Source organism: Haliotis rufescens, unplaced genomic scaffold, assembly GCF_023055435.1.
Source record: "Haliotis rufescens isolate VD_foot unplaced genomic scaffold, xgHalRufe1.0.p SCAF_15, whole genome shotgun sequence".
In the NCBI taxonomy this organism is placed as follows: domain Eukaryota; kingdom Metazoa; phylum Mollusca; class Gastropoda; order Lepetellida; family Haliotidae; genus Haliotis; species Haliotis rufescens.
This window is the reverse complement of record NW_025963835.1, coordinates 21,396,759-21,412,111: the sequence shown is the minus strand read 5'-3', so window position 1 is coordinate 21,412,111 and position 15,353 is coordinate 21,396,759. Positions and strand designations below refer to the sequence as shown.

At 39.8% G+C, this 15,353-nt stretch overlaps 1 protein-coding gene across 4 annotated transcripts in view; it reads left to right on the top strand.

The window, feature by feature from the left end:
- Positions 1-15,353, top strand: part of LOC124135187 (P2X purinoceptor 4-like) — a 141,647-nt gene that overhangs the window by 27,834 nt on the left and 98,460 nt on the right. For all 4 annotated transcript variants that reach the window (XM_046500429.2, XM_046500427.2, XM_046500432.2 and 1 more), the window contains exon 2: positions 13,255-13,411. In XM_046500429.2, coding sequence (XP_046356385.2) covers positions 13,255-13,411 — 157 coding nt within the window. The remainder of the gene's footprint in view (positions 1-13,254; positions 13,412-15,353) is intronic.

Below are 15,353 nucleotides of genomic sequence, written 5' to 3'. Positions count from 1 at the left end.
ACTCCGTCGTCTGTATAGCAAAATGTCAAGACTACTGAAACAAGTGTCTTTCGGGAAGAGTTACCTCCCTTATCAATGATCTGGATATTGTAAACAGCATAATTTTTTGTTGTTTTGTTTGTTGTTTAACGCCACAGTCAGCTATATGACAGCGGTAAACAGCATAAGATGACAATACACAATAAATAAATAAATAAATAAATAAATAAAGTTGTTGTTACTTGTCATTAGCAGCTTGGTAATGGCGAAACATTCACTGTCATCCCGTGGTGTTGTTTCATCATCTGTTTACAGCTGTTTTTGTTGGTTAATTTCAACCAAGTGCAGTTTTGACTAGCAGCATCGCTTCCTGACCATGTGACAACATCTGTTGATCACAGCGTAGCCAATCACAGAGCAAACTGTTAAAGAGCAGAAAGATGGAATTTGAACCGACCAGATATTGTCTTGTGATATTTCACCCACACAGGTGAAGTTTCAAAGTGTAAGATAGTGAAGAATGTGTATGCATCGTATGGCAAGCTCTCTGATATTTGTGGACTGTTTGTAAAGGACACTGATGACTGATTGAAGTTTGGATTAGTTGTTGATTAAATTGACGTTTTTTAACAATTATGGAAACATGAAAGCAACTACAAAATACTTGAATGAGACTTAACCAGGGTTTTACCGTGACTTATTAAAGTAAGTCCCAATATTTTATTTTAAGGGTCCTTACAGGCAATATGAGGGTCCTGTAAAGTAATGAAATGGTGTAGTGTACTTTATGTTTAGATAATTACTTCAGAGCCTAGAATGAATCAATGATCATGTGGACAGTGGTCATGATTGATGATTGATGAATTGACAGATACCTATAGCTATAACTGCTGTAGTTTAATGAATATTATTGTGCGTCCTTCGTGATGCAGTAACTATGTTTCTGCATCCATTCTCTATATTTGTTAATACTGCGTAAAGCCCTACTTAACCTTTTCACATCTTTAAGTCATGTTTTTGTTCAAAGATTTATTTGAAAATAAATTGATATTATTTCATTAATATGTCATTTGTCTTTGATATTCAATGCGTTGGTCCTTTGGTAATAATGAATTTCTTTTTTAACAGATTTATGAAAATTTATGCAATATTGGAGGTGGATTACAAGTTATATTACAAGTAATGCAATGTTGTAGGATGGGAGGGTTAGTTCCGGTACCTGAATCTTGTGGATCCTAAGCAGGACCCAGGTTTCCACAGGACTACATGGACATACAGTTAGTCATGTGATATATTAAAGGTGAAATGGGGTTTAACGTCGCGTCCAAGATTATTGCACTTATATAGCGACGTGCATGCACGTGTGTGTGTGTGTGTGGCTGCTTGTACTAGTCCGGATTGATGCTGAGTATACTGACTCCGAGCCGACCAGTCCTTGTTTTAGCCCCTTAATGCCGAGCGCCAGACAGGGTAACAACAAGTAACATCTTTTAACGTCTTTTGGTATGACGCGGCCGGGGATCAAACCCCGGACCTTCCGCTCTCCGGGCGGACGCTCCACCTCTAGATAACCTCTGATAAATTATATACTTCTCAACATTTGCTAAGCACCAAAATAGTCTTAGTCAAGGGTGTGATCCTTAGTAAATATTGAGTAGTATATGATGACTAACAATTAAAACAAATTGTCCATCGTACACTACAAGTTGCTTCATATGTTAACATATGCTTGCTGTAAGAGGCAACTAACAGGATCGGGTGGTTAGGCTAGCTGACTTGCTAGCTGAATATTGCTGAATGCAGCGTTAAACAACAAACAAACAAACAAATCATGTTTTCTTGACTTTGGCCCATTCATCCTGACTTTCCTGTGTTTGAAAATAGATACAGATTCAATCAATGTCAGTGTTAGGATGACAAGACTGTTTTATCTCTGTATCTAAATAGTTTGACCAGGGCTCCAATCAAGACTGGAGCCTGTTGGAAAAAGAGTTTGGCTGCAACTTGAGCGAATTAATCCTACTTTACTTGACTTGTCTACGAAAGTACCGTATTTGACGCAATAAGCGCCCAGGGAACTCTCAAAATTAATGATAGGGGGCTCTTATTGGAATAATATTTTGGTGAAAAAAAACAGTTGAAAGATCGTAAATTTCATGGTTTATGCTGACAGCCTGAAATGATACAAAAGAAAAGTCTGTGTGTATTATACCAGATTTTCAAATCCCCCAGCCCGACGGTCAGGTTATATTTCATATGTGAAAATATTCTAAATATTTCCCAATGATAAGCATTAATTCACATGTAAAGATGAATGATAAAATGTAACCAAAAAGAAACCCCGTTAGCTTATCCTGAGAAACATATGATTATAGTGGGCAGGCAGGTTTTGGTCAGGGCTGGCAAGTATTTCAGCTAGCCAGTCCTGTGGTCTGGCTGAAATTTTGGGAAGTTTCATACCCTGATTATACACGACAGATATATTTTCCAGAATTTAATTGCCCATAATTAAGGGTGCATATCGCACAGGAGTGAGTATTATACACGAAGAAATAAGTCTTGTGTACATTGATCAATTAGAAGGGGTGCTAATTGGGATTGTTCACTAGCCAGTATCTAGATATCGCTGTGGGTGCTTATTAGAGCGGGGCGCTTATTACGTCAAATACAGTAATTCCGAGGACCACTATGCAGTGGATACCCAGGTCTGGTAATAGTGGGTCGGTACTCAAGGTGTCATTGTGGATTGGTCCTGACCCTTATGTTGCTGTTTTAGGTGTATTTCAGGTCAAAATGATGATGTATTCGTCGAAGGAGAGACCAACAGTGATGAAGTCGGCTGTGGATAACCCCGTTGCTGATAACATCACTTTAATTGGAGATCATTGTACGGTTCTCGTAAAAAGGAATTTCAAATTGAAATCTAATCCGTAATTAATACGATTCCAAGATGTATCAATTTGGAATGATTGGTTTGATATGGAATATTATATTGAATTTTGATGGCTTGATTATGTGGTATATGACCATTTGTTTCTGATCGTGAATATTTTAAGAACAATTATGACACTACACTTACAGGAACAATGGTTCCTTTGAAATCAGCACTATAATTTTGAAGCTGTTTCTGAAACTAGGGTTTTCTGTGTTTGCTGATGATGGAGACTGGTTATTGACTTTGACGTCTTATATTTTATTGATTTTTTTTTCAGATGACAGAAAACATACACTAATACCGAGTTATTTATGAGTCTGAACCTAGTAGCTTGTTCATATCTGTTGTTCCAGATATTTTTTTCAGGTCACATATGTTTTGTTGAACTGTCTTGGTAATATGAGTTTCTGACAGACTGGGTAAAAATGCATATTGGTGCCATCATGTGTGAAAAGAGTTAAAGTACCTGAATTCCTGACATGGATGGATGGATGGAAATTCTGTATGTGATGCCAAGAGGCTTATGGTGCAGCAGCAACTTCAAGAACAGTCTCCATTAACTGATCATGCCTAGCTGGTTCTCGATCATGTGGCCACAGTCGGGCTGGAGTTGATGTTTTTATTGTGCGAGACGGCTTGTGTGTCGATCGGCATGTGACTGGTTAACAGTGAGGCCTGTCATAATGAAGGTATAGGGCGAGAGTTCATTAAGCAGTGGATGTTTCTTTCTGAGAGCTGCTTACAGGACCCGATCATTGAACCTTTGAATATTGCCAGACTTGTAGCTGTGTTTCTCAGATGTCGTGTTAGAATCCAGGAGTTTGCGAGTTGATGGCTGACATTTACATGAATCAATCAGCTTTGTTAGTTTCACAGAAGAAGAAGAACAACTTGTACACTGACAGTGAAGTGACATGCATGGGTTTGAAATTAACGAGCATGTGTTTGAAATTGACGACGAAATTGACGACAAATTTGACAGCTGTGGGGGAGAAGTTTCATGTTTGATATGAAATGTACACCAGGTGGAGGAAATATTGTTGTTAGTTGCTGAGTCAAATGTCAGAGGTTCTAATATCACTTCCCGGAGGAGGAGACAATATTTGTGCGTCTGCAATTACATCCCAGATGTTTATGATGGTGTTAAAGCAACATTCACGGTACCCTACTCTTGTAACTTGATCCCTCGGGGTAATTTCCTACGGACCACTTTCCACAAGGCAGTACCCTCATGGACTGTTTGGATGTAATAAAGATATTACACTTGTGAAATCACAAGAAAGTGTCGAGTTTTGTCGTGGAGATATTGAAATGTGCTACGATATCGTGTCAGGATGTGAGGTCACATGACCAGGTATATGTGTCGCAAGATGGCACTATCGGAACTGCTGTGTTCAGACATCAAACAACTGTTTGACTATTCCACGCCACAACTGATATCGCTCAAGAGTAAGACCGTGGGCATTATCAACGCAGGGCTGCAGCTAACCGTCATTGTTTATGTCATAGGGCAAGTGAACTTTTGTATTTTCGTAGCTCCTCCTGATCTGTCAGTACCGTTTAACCCTTATTCTTTTTCATGCCATGATTGTATCAACAAGAGACACGACTTTGTTCTTTCAGATTTTTTTGTATACTTGTCTCAACTGTGCCTTTCAATTTCAGGTGCCTCTTTTTAAATTGAATTTATTTTGTGGGGTTAATATATGTGGGTTATGTGCAATTTAAAGCCCTTTGATAGGTTTTACTGACCAAAAAATATTGTTTTTTAATAACTTGTTCATTTTCATGTGGGTTATTGAATAATGTCATTTATTTGTCTAAGTAGTTTTAATTAATATATATCGAAGCCAGAGCTGCAGATATGCTGCGTATTTGTGTAAAATACCCCCCAAACTATTCAAAACCCAATTACTTTCAATTAACTTGCATTCAGAAACGCATGCATTAAATGGAAAACTCAATTGTTTGAAAACGGCATGTGTAAATACCCAATGAAGCTTTCTCAGCATGTGTACAATGGAGCAAATGTCTGAAACACAATTATCAGCTAATTTACTTTCCGAGTCAAGCCTATATTTAGAACCGTTTAGTACATCTAAAACATTATTTCATAATTTTTTAAATCTCAAAATGCTTACTGATTTGGGGAATAACCCAATAGAGTGATGATTAGATGAGTGAAAAAATAATGGTTACCCAATGAAAAATGTAATAACCCAATTAAAATAGAAACCTTCAAGTAAAATCTCAAAAATTATTTGGAGCTCAGCGAAGCTAATCAAATAGACTCAGCTGTTATACATGCTCTCTGTTTTTGTGCAGGTCACGTGTAAGATCATATAGCACTTCTCATATTGCGTACTTAATCATGTCATGATATTTGATATTCTCATTTTTTTCCAGTACAACTGACTTATTAAAGTAATTTTATACTACTTTGACATTTTAAGGTATAGAGCAATTGATCAAGTAATGATAGTGCTTATTGATGTTGATATTATTTGAATCATATGTCTTCTCAGTAAGGGGCGGTCGGGTAGCCCAGTGGTTTAAAGCGTTCGTTCGTCACGCCGAAGACCCGGGTTCGATTCCTGACATGGGTACAATGTGTGAAGCCCATTTCTGGTGTCCCCCGGGGCGGTCGGGTAGCCTAGTGGTTAAAGCGTTCGCTCGTCACGCCGAAGACCCGGGTTCGATTCCCGACATGGGTACAGTGTGTGAAGCCCATTTCTGGTGTCCCCCGCCGTGATATTGCTGGAATATTGCTAAAAGCGGCGTAAAACCATACTCACTCACTCTGATGTCCCCCGCCGATGATATTGCTGGAATATTGAAAAGGCGGTGTAAAACCACCCACTCACTCACTTATTTTCTTCAGTAATGAGGGCTCCAATACATGGAATCAGATTGTTACTTTCGTATGCTCAAAAAAAGTTAAGGACCACTCGATTCTTTCATATCAATACAGTTCATCTGTAGTGCCATGAGATTAACTGTAGTAATATGAGTGCGTGAGTATGGTTTTAAGCCCCTTTTAGCAATATTCCAGCAATTCTAAGTCTGGACATTTCAGAGAAGACGTTTTCAAAACCGGAAAAAACTTATGAGTATATGAGCATGGTCAACACAATGATCTAAACATAAAATATCTCAAAAATGGAACAGTGAGTGAGTGAGTATGGTTTTAAGCTCCTTTTATCAATATTCCAGCAATATCACGGCGGGGGACATCAGAAATGGGCTTCACACATTGTACCCATGTCATGAATCGAAGCCGGGTCTTCGGCCTGACGAGCGAACGCTTTAACCACTAGGCTACCCGACCGCCTCCGGTTGTAATATGAAAGAATCGAGTTGTCCTTTACTTTGTTTGAGTAGCATATATGCAGATGACAAACCTGGCATACTTCAGCACTGATTAATAATTAAACTATTTCATTACTGGGATTCAAACAGTGACGATTGATTAATGATGGATGTCAGAGCCCAGATTATCGATATCAATATTATTCAGCAATAACCAGCAAAAATAGTTTATTGTTAATTCATATTTTGTTACCTGTGATTTAACCTTCACATATGTGCTGTCAATTTAACAAATATAATTTTGGAATGAAATGGGTTCTGGAATCGGAGTGAGTGAGTAAGTTGGGTTTAACGCCGCTTTTAACAGTATTCCAGTTATATCACTTGTCATGTGGAAAGACCCGGGTTCGATTCCCGACATGGGTACAATGTGTAAAGCCCATTTCTGGGGTCCCCCGCTGTGATATTGCTGGAATATTCCTAAAAGCAGAGTTAAATCAAACTCACTCACTCGCTCACAACCTTTTGACTTTCAAATAAATTTCCGTAACAAATAGATATCCGGTTCATAAACAACATGGATTTCAACATGCAGATTTTGGTGAACTGAAGGATTCGCAAAGCATGTGTACCGCCAGCTGGGCATCGAGAGATATTTCCTAATCTTTTCATGTCTTTAATCAAGGCACTTCCGTTTTATTACAATATAGATCTTGATTATCAATCAGATTGTCCTGACGATTGTAAGTGATATGAGAGACTGAATCTGATTGGTCAATAGGAAGGACATAGAAGGGACATAACTTGTAAAAGACTGGTGGAGCTACGATCGAGCCCAGAAATTCCAGCCTAGTTTGTCAAGTTTTGAAACTGGACTTTTACAGTCAGTTAACTCCCTTGCCTCAGGAAGATGTTCCAGGATAAGTCCTGGATAAGCTTTGTTCTTTCTCTGATATTAATGAACTCTGTGGGAGAAATCCTGAATAAATTTGGAGGAGATCGTTTTTTTTGTTTTGTTTGCTGTTTAATGTCGCACTCAGCATCATTCCAGCTATATGACGATGGTCTGGAGCCGACAAGCAATGATTAACATCATGAGCATTGATCCTCGCAATATGTATATGATGACATCAACTAAGTTCGGAATCTCCATGGGTGATGGATAAGTTTGTATCTCTGAAGTAGCGGATGTATAGAGATTCCAATCTTGGTGGGGGGGGCACGGGTGGCCCAGTCATCTAAGGCGCCGCGATTCGCTGTGCAGAGTTGCGTCCCTTGGGCATAACAGAAACCTATGATTGTGGGTTCGAATCCCGGTTTGCCCCGATTATGTTTCTAGGTTTGTCAGCACCATACCCGTGCGAGTCGGTTTCACCGAAGTGGTAAACGTCTGAGACCTGCATCACTTTGGGCTTTCCTTCCACATTAAGCTGACACGCCGTGATATAACTGAAACACTGTTAAAAGCGGCGTTAAACCCAACTCACTCACTAACCCATGCTTGGTATCATCATCATTGACTTGATCTTCATCCTTGCTGCAGGTGCCTGTAATGTATTGATTGTTTTGCGCTTGTATTGTGTAACCCTGAGATTTTGCAGACAATCCAGTTTCATAATCTTTACCTGTGCTCTCAACTATCCTACCTGATGTGATTAATAATTTAAAAAAGTAATTAAAACACAGGACAGCAATCTTATTGCAATAGCAAATGATTAATGATATCAGTGCAAACCAATTCCGCAGAAATCAAAAGTAAAATCAAATCATTCACTCAATTTTATCTGCACCATGAATCCCCTTCTGAAATACCAGCTTTTGGATGATTACTCTCGGGAACACCTGTGCATCAATATAAGAGAAGGGATGAGGTTACTAGGGATAACGGCCCTTTATCACCCGCTGGATATGTAAAATTTGAAAGTCATAGAAAACTTTGAAATATTTATATGAAAATTATAATACATGTTCAGATTTCTAACAGCTGGCCTTTTCTTTTTCTTATATTCTTGCAAATTTCGAATTTTCGATTAATTACCTAAGTTTATAAGTATGATTAAACTGGATAAAAAAACACTTATCTTCCCACCTTCAAGAGACAATTCCAAGAGCAAGTCAGTGATCTAATATGAATCTTTTGCCCGAAGTTTGTACTGTTTGTAGCAACATTCAGTTTTGATCATTGACTTTCCCATGTTCAAATATCAGGAACCTTTTCTGAAAATCTCTAAAATCAGTTAGGGGCGGTCGGGTAGCCTAGTGGTTAAAGCGTTTGCTCGTCGCACCGAAGACCCGGGTTCGATTCCCGACATAGGTACAATGTGTGAAGCCCATTTCTGGTGTACGATCCAAGCCGATGATATTGCTGGAATATTGCTGTAAAACAATACTCAATCAATCAACTATGATATCCTGACCAGAAGATTGTAACAAAACACTAGAAGTAATTTGGGAAAGTTGCCGTAGCACATGAAGCTGACACAGTGGGATTTATGACCTCACCTCACCTCACCTCACCTCACCTCACCTCACCTCACCTCACCTCAGACTGCCTCCGTGGTCTAATGGTAGAGCGTCCGCCCGGAGAGCGGAAGGTCCGGGGTTTTATGGTAAAAGATTGTACTTGTTGTTTCCCTGTCTGGCGCTCGGCATTAAGGGGCTAAAACAAGGACTGGTCGGCTCGGAGTCAGTATACTGTGTCTGAGTGGGGTATTCATGTTAAACTGCGGCATGGTATCTCAGTGTGCTACCACTATAAATCGGCATCAGTCCGGACTAGTACAAGCAGCCACACACACACATACACGTGCAAGCACGTCGCTATATAAGTGCAATAATCTTGGACGCAACGTTAAACCCCATCTCACCTCACCTCACCTCACCTCACCTCACCTCACCTCACTTGCGTGATCAGATGCCCTGAACTAGTTTCCACTCAACTAAACTCAACTCAACTCCTATATGAAACAGCCTAACATGAACACTCAGTATTTTGTAACTTTACCACTATTTCTGATAAATATTAAAAGTTTTGACATCACATATCAAAAACTCTGAAAGATTTTAATCTTCTTTGCATGTAACATATTTAATGCAGTCCCATGTGTATGTTAACAAAGCCTGGTGACGAGACTTCAGGTCAATAGAGACGTGTAATGCAGTCCCATGTGTATGTTAACAAAGCCTGGTGACGAGACTTCAGGTCAATAGAGACGTGTAATGCAGTCCCATGTGTATGTTAACAAAGCCTGGTGACGAGACTTCAGGTCAATAGAGACGTGTAATGCAGTCCCATGTGTATGTTAACAAAGCCTGGTGACGAGACTTCAGGTCAATAGAGACGTGTAATGCAGTCCCATGTGTATGTTAACCAAGCCTGGTGACGAGACTTCAGGTCAGTAGAGACGTGTAATGCAGTCCCATGTGTATGTTAACTAAGCCTGGTGACGAGACTTCAGGTCAATAGAGACGTGTAATGCAGTCCCATGTGTATGTTAACTAAGCCTGGTGACGAGACTTCAGGTCAATAGAGACGTGTAATGCAGTCCCATGTGTATGTTAACTAAGCCTGGTGACGAGACTTCAGGTCAATAGAGACGTGTAATGCAGTCCCATGTGTATGTTAACTAAGCCTGGTGACGAGACTTCAGGTCAATAGAGACGTGTAATGCAGTCCCATGTGTATGTTAACTAAGCCTGGTGACGAGACTTCAGCTCAGTAGAGACGTGTAATGCAGTCCCATGTGTATGTTAACAAAGCCTGGTGACGAAACTTCAGGTCAATAGAGACGTGTAATGCAGTCCCATGTGTATGTTAACTAAGCCTGGTGACGAGACTTCAGGTCAATAGAGACGTGTAATGCAGTCCCATGTGTATGTTAACTAAGCCTGGTGACGAGACTTCAGGTCAATAGAGACGTGTAATGCAGTCCCATGTGTATGTTAACCAAGCCTGGTGACGAGACTTCAGGTCAATAGAGACGTGTAATGCAAGACAAAAACAACCACAAAGTTTACAAACTTCTGTAGAGAATCTTGGGAATACATTCTTGCTACTCCTGATCAATGTTTAATAACACAACAGATTCAATTGGATTAATCTTAAGCCACCCTTGACAATATGAATTATTCATCTATTCAAGGCATCAATTAAAGCCTCTGTTACTGTGTAAACTCAATTAAGGCTGCATTTGTACAGATATACACAGAAAGGTGGACAATTTCTCCCGCTTAGACAATGAGTCATCAGGAGGATAGCATGATGTTGAGAATCTATCTATTGTCTGACAAAGTCACATGTAAACTGTTGTGGCTTTCCACAAAACGATCTTAGCTACTGTCTATGCTATGATCATCTTAGCACTATTAAGGTTGGATTTGAGAGTGAGTGAGTGAGTTCGGTTTTACACCTTTTAGCAACATTCCAGCAATATCACGGCGGGGGACACCAGAAATGGGCTTCACACATTGTACCCATGTCGGGAATCGAACCCGTGTCTTCGGGGTGACGAGCTTACGCTTTAACCACTAGGCTACCCGACCGCCCCTTGGATTTGAGAGTTCTGGTCGCTTCAGATGGAGGTGGCTAAGGGTACACTTTGTGTATGTTATGGTTTGGAGATATTATGCGTACTAAGTCAGTTTGTAGGTCTACAGAAAAATAAGCATTTTTTTAGCATTGGTTTGGTGTGAAGTGGTTGTTAAAAATCTATGTCTAGGTGTACCTGGTACTGTTTCCAGACGGTCACCCTCGAGGGAAGAAGGCATCTCTCCTTTCAAGAAAATAATTCAAATACAATATTAAGGCCACAATAAATTAATCTTTATATTTTTGTAGCAGGGCATGGAGTCATCCCACAGATGACATCCTTACCTTGTCAGCTTGCTGACGGGGTTAACCTCTTTGGTCATGTGGACAAGGCGTCCAACCTCTGATCACCGTGGTTCGAATCCCATCACGGGACTCGGAATTTTTTTGGCCGCTACATTGGCGCCCAACGTAGGGCCAATATAGCGGCCATAAAATTTGACATCCCTTTTTATCCCCCTGGTTCGACAACACTGGAGGACAGAGCGATCAGCATGTCGATCTGTCCACCATCTGATTTTCGTTTCCGTAGCAGAACTCCCAAACCCTTAATATTTCTTGTTGAACTTTCTATATAGATCATTCGAGTGGGGAACCGGTGTCTTCAAGATTCAGGATTTGTATTCTTTTTATTTTGTTTTTTTACATGATTTTTCATGATGAAAACTAGTTGTTTTTCGTTTCCTGAGCAGAACTCCAAAGTCTTGTTGAAACTTGCTATTTAAATCAGTTTAATTTATTTGTGAACTGGTGATCTTTAATGAGTTATATTTTTTATTGTCCCCCGCCGCGCCAAAGAGCGGAGCGGGGGATATAGTATTCACAACCGTCCGTACGTCCGTCCGTACCTCCCACCTGTTTGTTGCCGCGATATCTTAAGAACTAACGCTGGATTGTCTTCATATTATGAACTATGGTGTATATACAGACTCCGCAGACACCAGTCGGTTTTGGTGACCTTGACCCCATTTTCAAGGTCACAGCAGGCAAATCTGCTTTTGGAGTTGGAAAACGGTGTTGCCACGATATCTCAAGAACTAATCGCTGGATTGTCTTCATATTTGGAACTATGGTGTATATACAGACACCGCAGACACCAGTCTGTTTTGGTGACCTTGACCCCATTTTCAAGGTCACAGCAGGCAAATCTGCTTTTGGAGTTGGAAAACGGTGTTGCCGCAATATCTCAAGAACTAATCGCTGGATTGTCTTCATATTTGGTACTATGGTATATATACAGGCGGGGGACATTTCGTCACTTTGTGACAAATACTTGTTTTACTTTTTTTCATGACAACAATTGGGGCTTAAACAGATAATGAGGGTTGTGATCATTTCCGGAGCAGAACACCAAAATCGTTGAATATTTCTGAATGAAACCTGCAATTTTAGATCAGTCTAGTGGTCAACTGGTGTCTTTTGGTGATTTGGGATTTTGAAAAATTCTGAACAGTATTTTTTTCTTCACTGAAATAAAGGTATCCAGTGACAATGAACCCAAAGTATAAGTAGCCAAACTCCTTTTCCGAATTGCACCAGACCGGGAAGATATGTCATCTCCTGATCACTCTTGTTTTAGAATGTGAAGAAGGAGGCATTTTATTTTATATATTTTATTTTTTCAAACGAACATGCCATAAAAAAACTAAAGTAATATGAATGAATTGGATGTTCTTTAACTTCTTTTGAGTAGTATATATATTCTAGTTGTACTGATATAAAGCAGACAAGGTACAATGTTAAAGATGAGAATAATTTATACATGTTTATTTTAATTAAGACAGGCTCTCAGGAATGTAGAACCGTGATGATCCGGGGTAGAATAGATCTTCAGCAACCCATGCTTGCCGTAAAAGGCAACAATGCTTGTTGTAAAAGGTGACTAACGGGATCGGGTGGTCAGGCTCGCTGACTTGGTTGATGCATGTCATCATATCCCAATTACATGAATGGATGCCCATATTATCAATCACTGGATTGTCTGGTCCAGACTCAATTATTTACAGGCCGCCGCCACATACCTGGGATACTGCGAAGTGAAGCGTTAAACAGCAACAAACACACAAACTTCACAAAGGAATGCAACTAATTTCTCTGTGTTCTTGTTTAATTTTATGGACATGAATTACTGTCAATATGTCAGACCCGTGAAGATTCCGGGGTAGAATAGGTCTTCAGCAGCCCATGCTTGCCGTAAAAGGTGACCATGCTTGTCGTAAAAGGCGACTAACGGGATCGGGTGGTCAGGCTCGCTGACTTGGTTGATGCATGTCACCAATCCCAATTGCGTGGATTGATGCTCATGATATTAATCACTGGATTGTCTAGTCCAAACATGATTATTTACAGACCGCCGACATAAAGCTGGAATATTGCTGAGTGCGGCGTTAAACAACAAACCAACAAACCAACCAATCAAAATGTCAACTCTTTGGATTTGCAGGTATGCAATTGTTTACAAGAAAGGATACCAGGATTTTGAAGATGTCCAAAGTGCCGTTACCACCAAGGTGAAAGGAGTGGCCTTCACAAATCTCACAGACAACCCGGGTATAGGGACGCGGGTGTGGGATGTCGCAGATTATATTGTCCCCCCTCAGGTATGTGTTTGAACCAGTTGAGCTATGAGACAACCCCATAGAGTGTCATGTATCCCAAGCTCCTTCCCAGCGCGTGACACCTTCGTTACACTCTCGGTAACATCGCTGCCACCAGTTTGGGCGCGGCCATTACAAGAATCTTGAAATTTGCCCTCTAGCCCCAAATGTAGTAATGTTTATACTTTTGTTTATGTCTTTCGGAATGCCATCATATTTCTTTTGAAAAGCTCTACGACTGACCATGTTTTCCAGATGAATTTACTTTGTTGTTTTAATAATCAGATTGCTTCGAGATTGCAGACAAACGGAAAATCAACCAACTTCTCCCTTACATTCTTACCATATGAATGAAATAATGAAATAGAACTTCAAACTGACAAACAAAGAAAAGTAATTTAGCAGGGGTAAGTGTATTTGGTGTCACGACAGTCGTCACTTGTTTGTAAACATAACAGTCATTCTGTTGCGAGTTCAACTCCAAGCATGGTTGGGGCCACCTATCACAATGGGGAGTTTTGACTGGTGGCAGCGATAGTATAGAGAGCTCCGCGAACGGGCTATCACTGTGAGGAGCCTGCATGTTCCCAAGGCAAGGGAGTTAACTGACTGTTAAAGTCCAGTTTCAACCCTTGCCGAACTAGGACTTTTGTAGTCAGTTAACACCTTTGACTCGGGGTGATGATAGGGCGTGGATGTTTTGAATGTTGCAGACTATAGTGTCCCCTCGTTATTGCACCCTTCAATATAGCGCTAACTCGGTTATAGCACGCGGTAAAAGCATGGCTCCCAAAATTTACTAACATTTTCAATAAACTCAAGTTTTCCAATGATGCGATGTTTTCCCCCATCTCAGAAAACATTGTCAGCTGATCACCGCGAACACGTAACACCGGAAATACCAGTCAACTAATCCGAACTGAAGGACACAATTTGATTATATTATTATAATATCTGGTTATAAAAAAAATGTTCATTGTTTATCTGGAGTAATGTTTACAATATATTTTTTTAATTATATTCAAAATTTCATTCAATAATTATAATAATGTTTACAATAATTTTGGTGAAATGGTATGCAAAGTGATTGGTAGATCGCACAACTCACCGTTATTTACCGCTATTGACGCCTTGAAACGAACTTTAGTTGCAAGAGAATGGATATATACATATCGCTAAAGGTCATATATGAGGCAGTTTGACAAATAAATGTCAACATAACGTTTTCGCAATCGAAATACATGTAGCGCGGGAAGTCCCTATGGTGACTGGTCCAAATCGTTCCATACGTCAAAACATATCTTGCATACCATCTGTACCAAAGTGCTACACTTATGGTTCTTATAATTTTAAGTATATATGGTGAAGCTGCAACTAAAATAACACGACATTGGAATATATTATTCCTGATAAAATAATGTTTTCAGATACAATTTCTTCCGACCATTGCATAAAAATTCTTTGAAGTTGTATCATTGGGTATGTTTAAACTGAATCACCGGTAGATTGGGAGAGATGTGTGCCCGGCTAAATGCTATTTCCGGCTAAGATTACGAGAAAATACACACAGTAATCTTAATCTCTGCATATAAAACAATGCCTTGGAGAGCAGGAAATACATTTTAATTGGTAAATCATCATGTCTAGTGATGTTTTATATCAAATTTCATACTTTTATTGACCAAGTTTGTTTTACCTGTTTATTGACCTAAATTCGCTGAAGGGATACGATAACGCTCATCAATTATTTTTACCCTGAAGGTAGCGTTGTTTGTTTTTGAAAATGTCCGGAAAAATTTAAATGTCTGGTAAGCAATATTTTAAACCTAACATTTGAGATTCCCAATCGGACATGTCCGACGCATATGACCGTTTCCGGACCCCTGGTACCTATCTTGCACTTTGAATACATTTTCTCCAAACTACATACTGTGTGGATAGACCG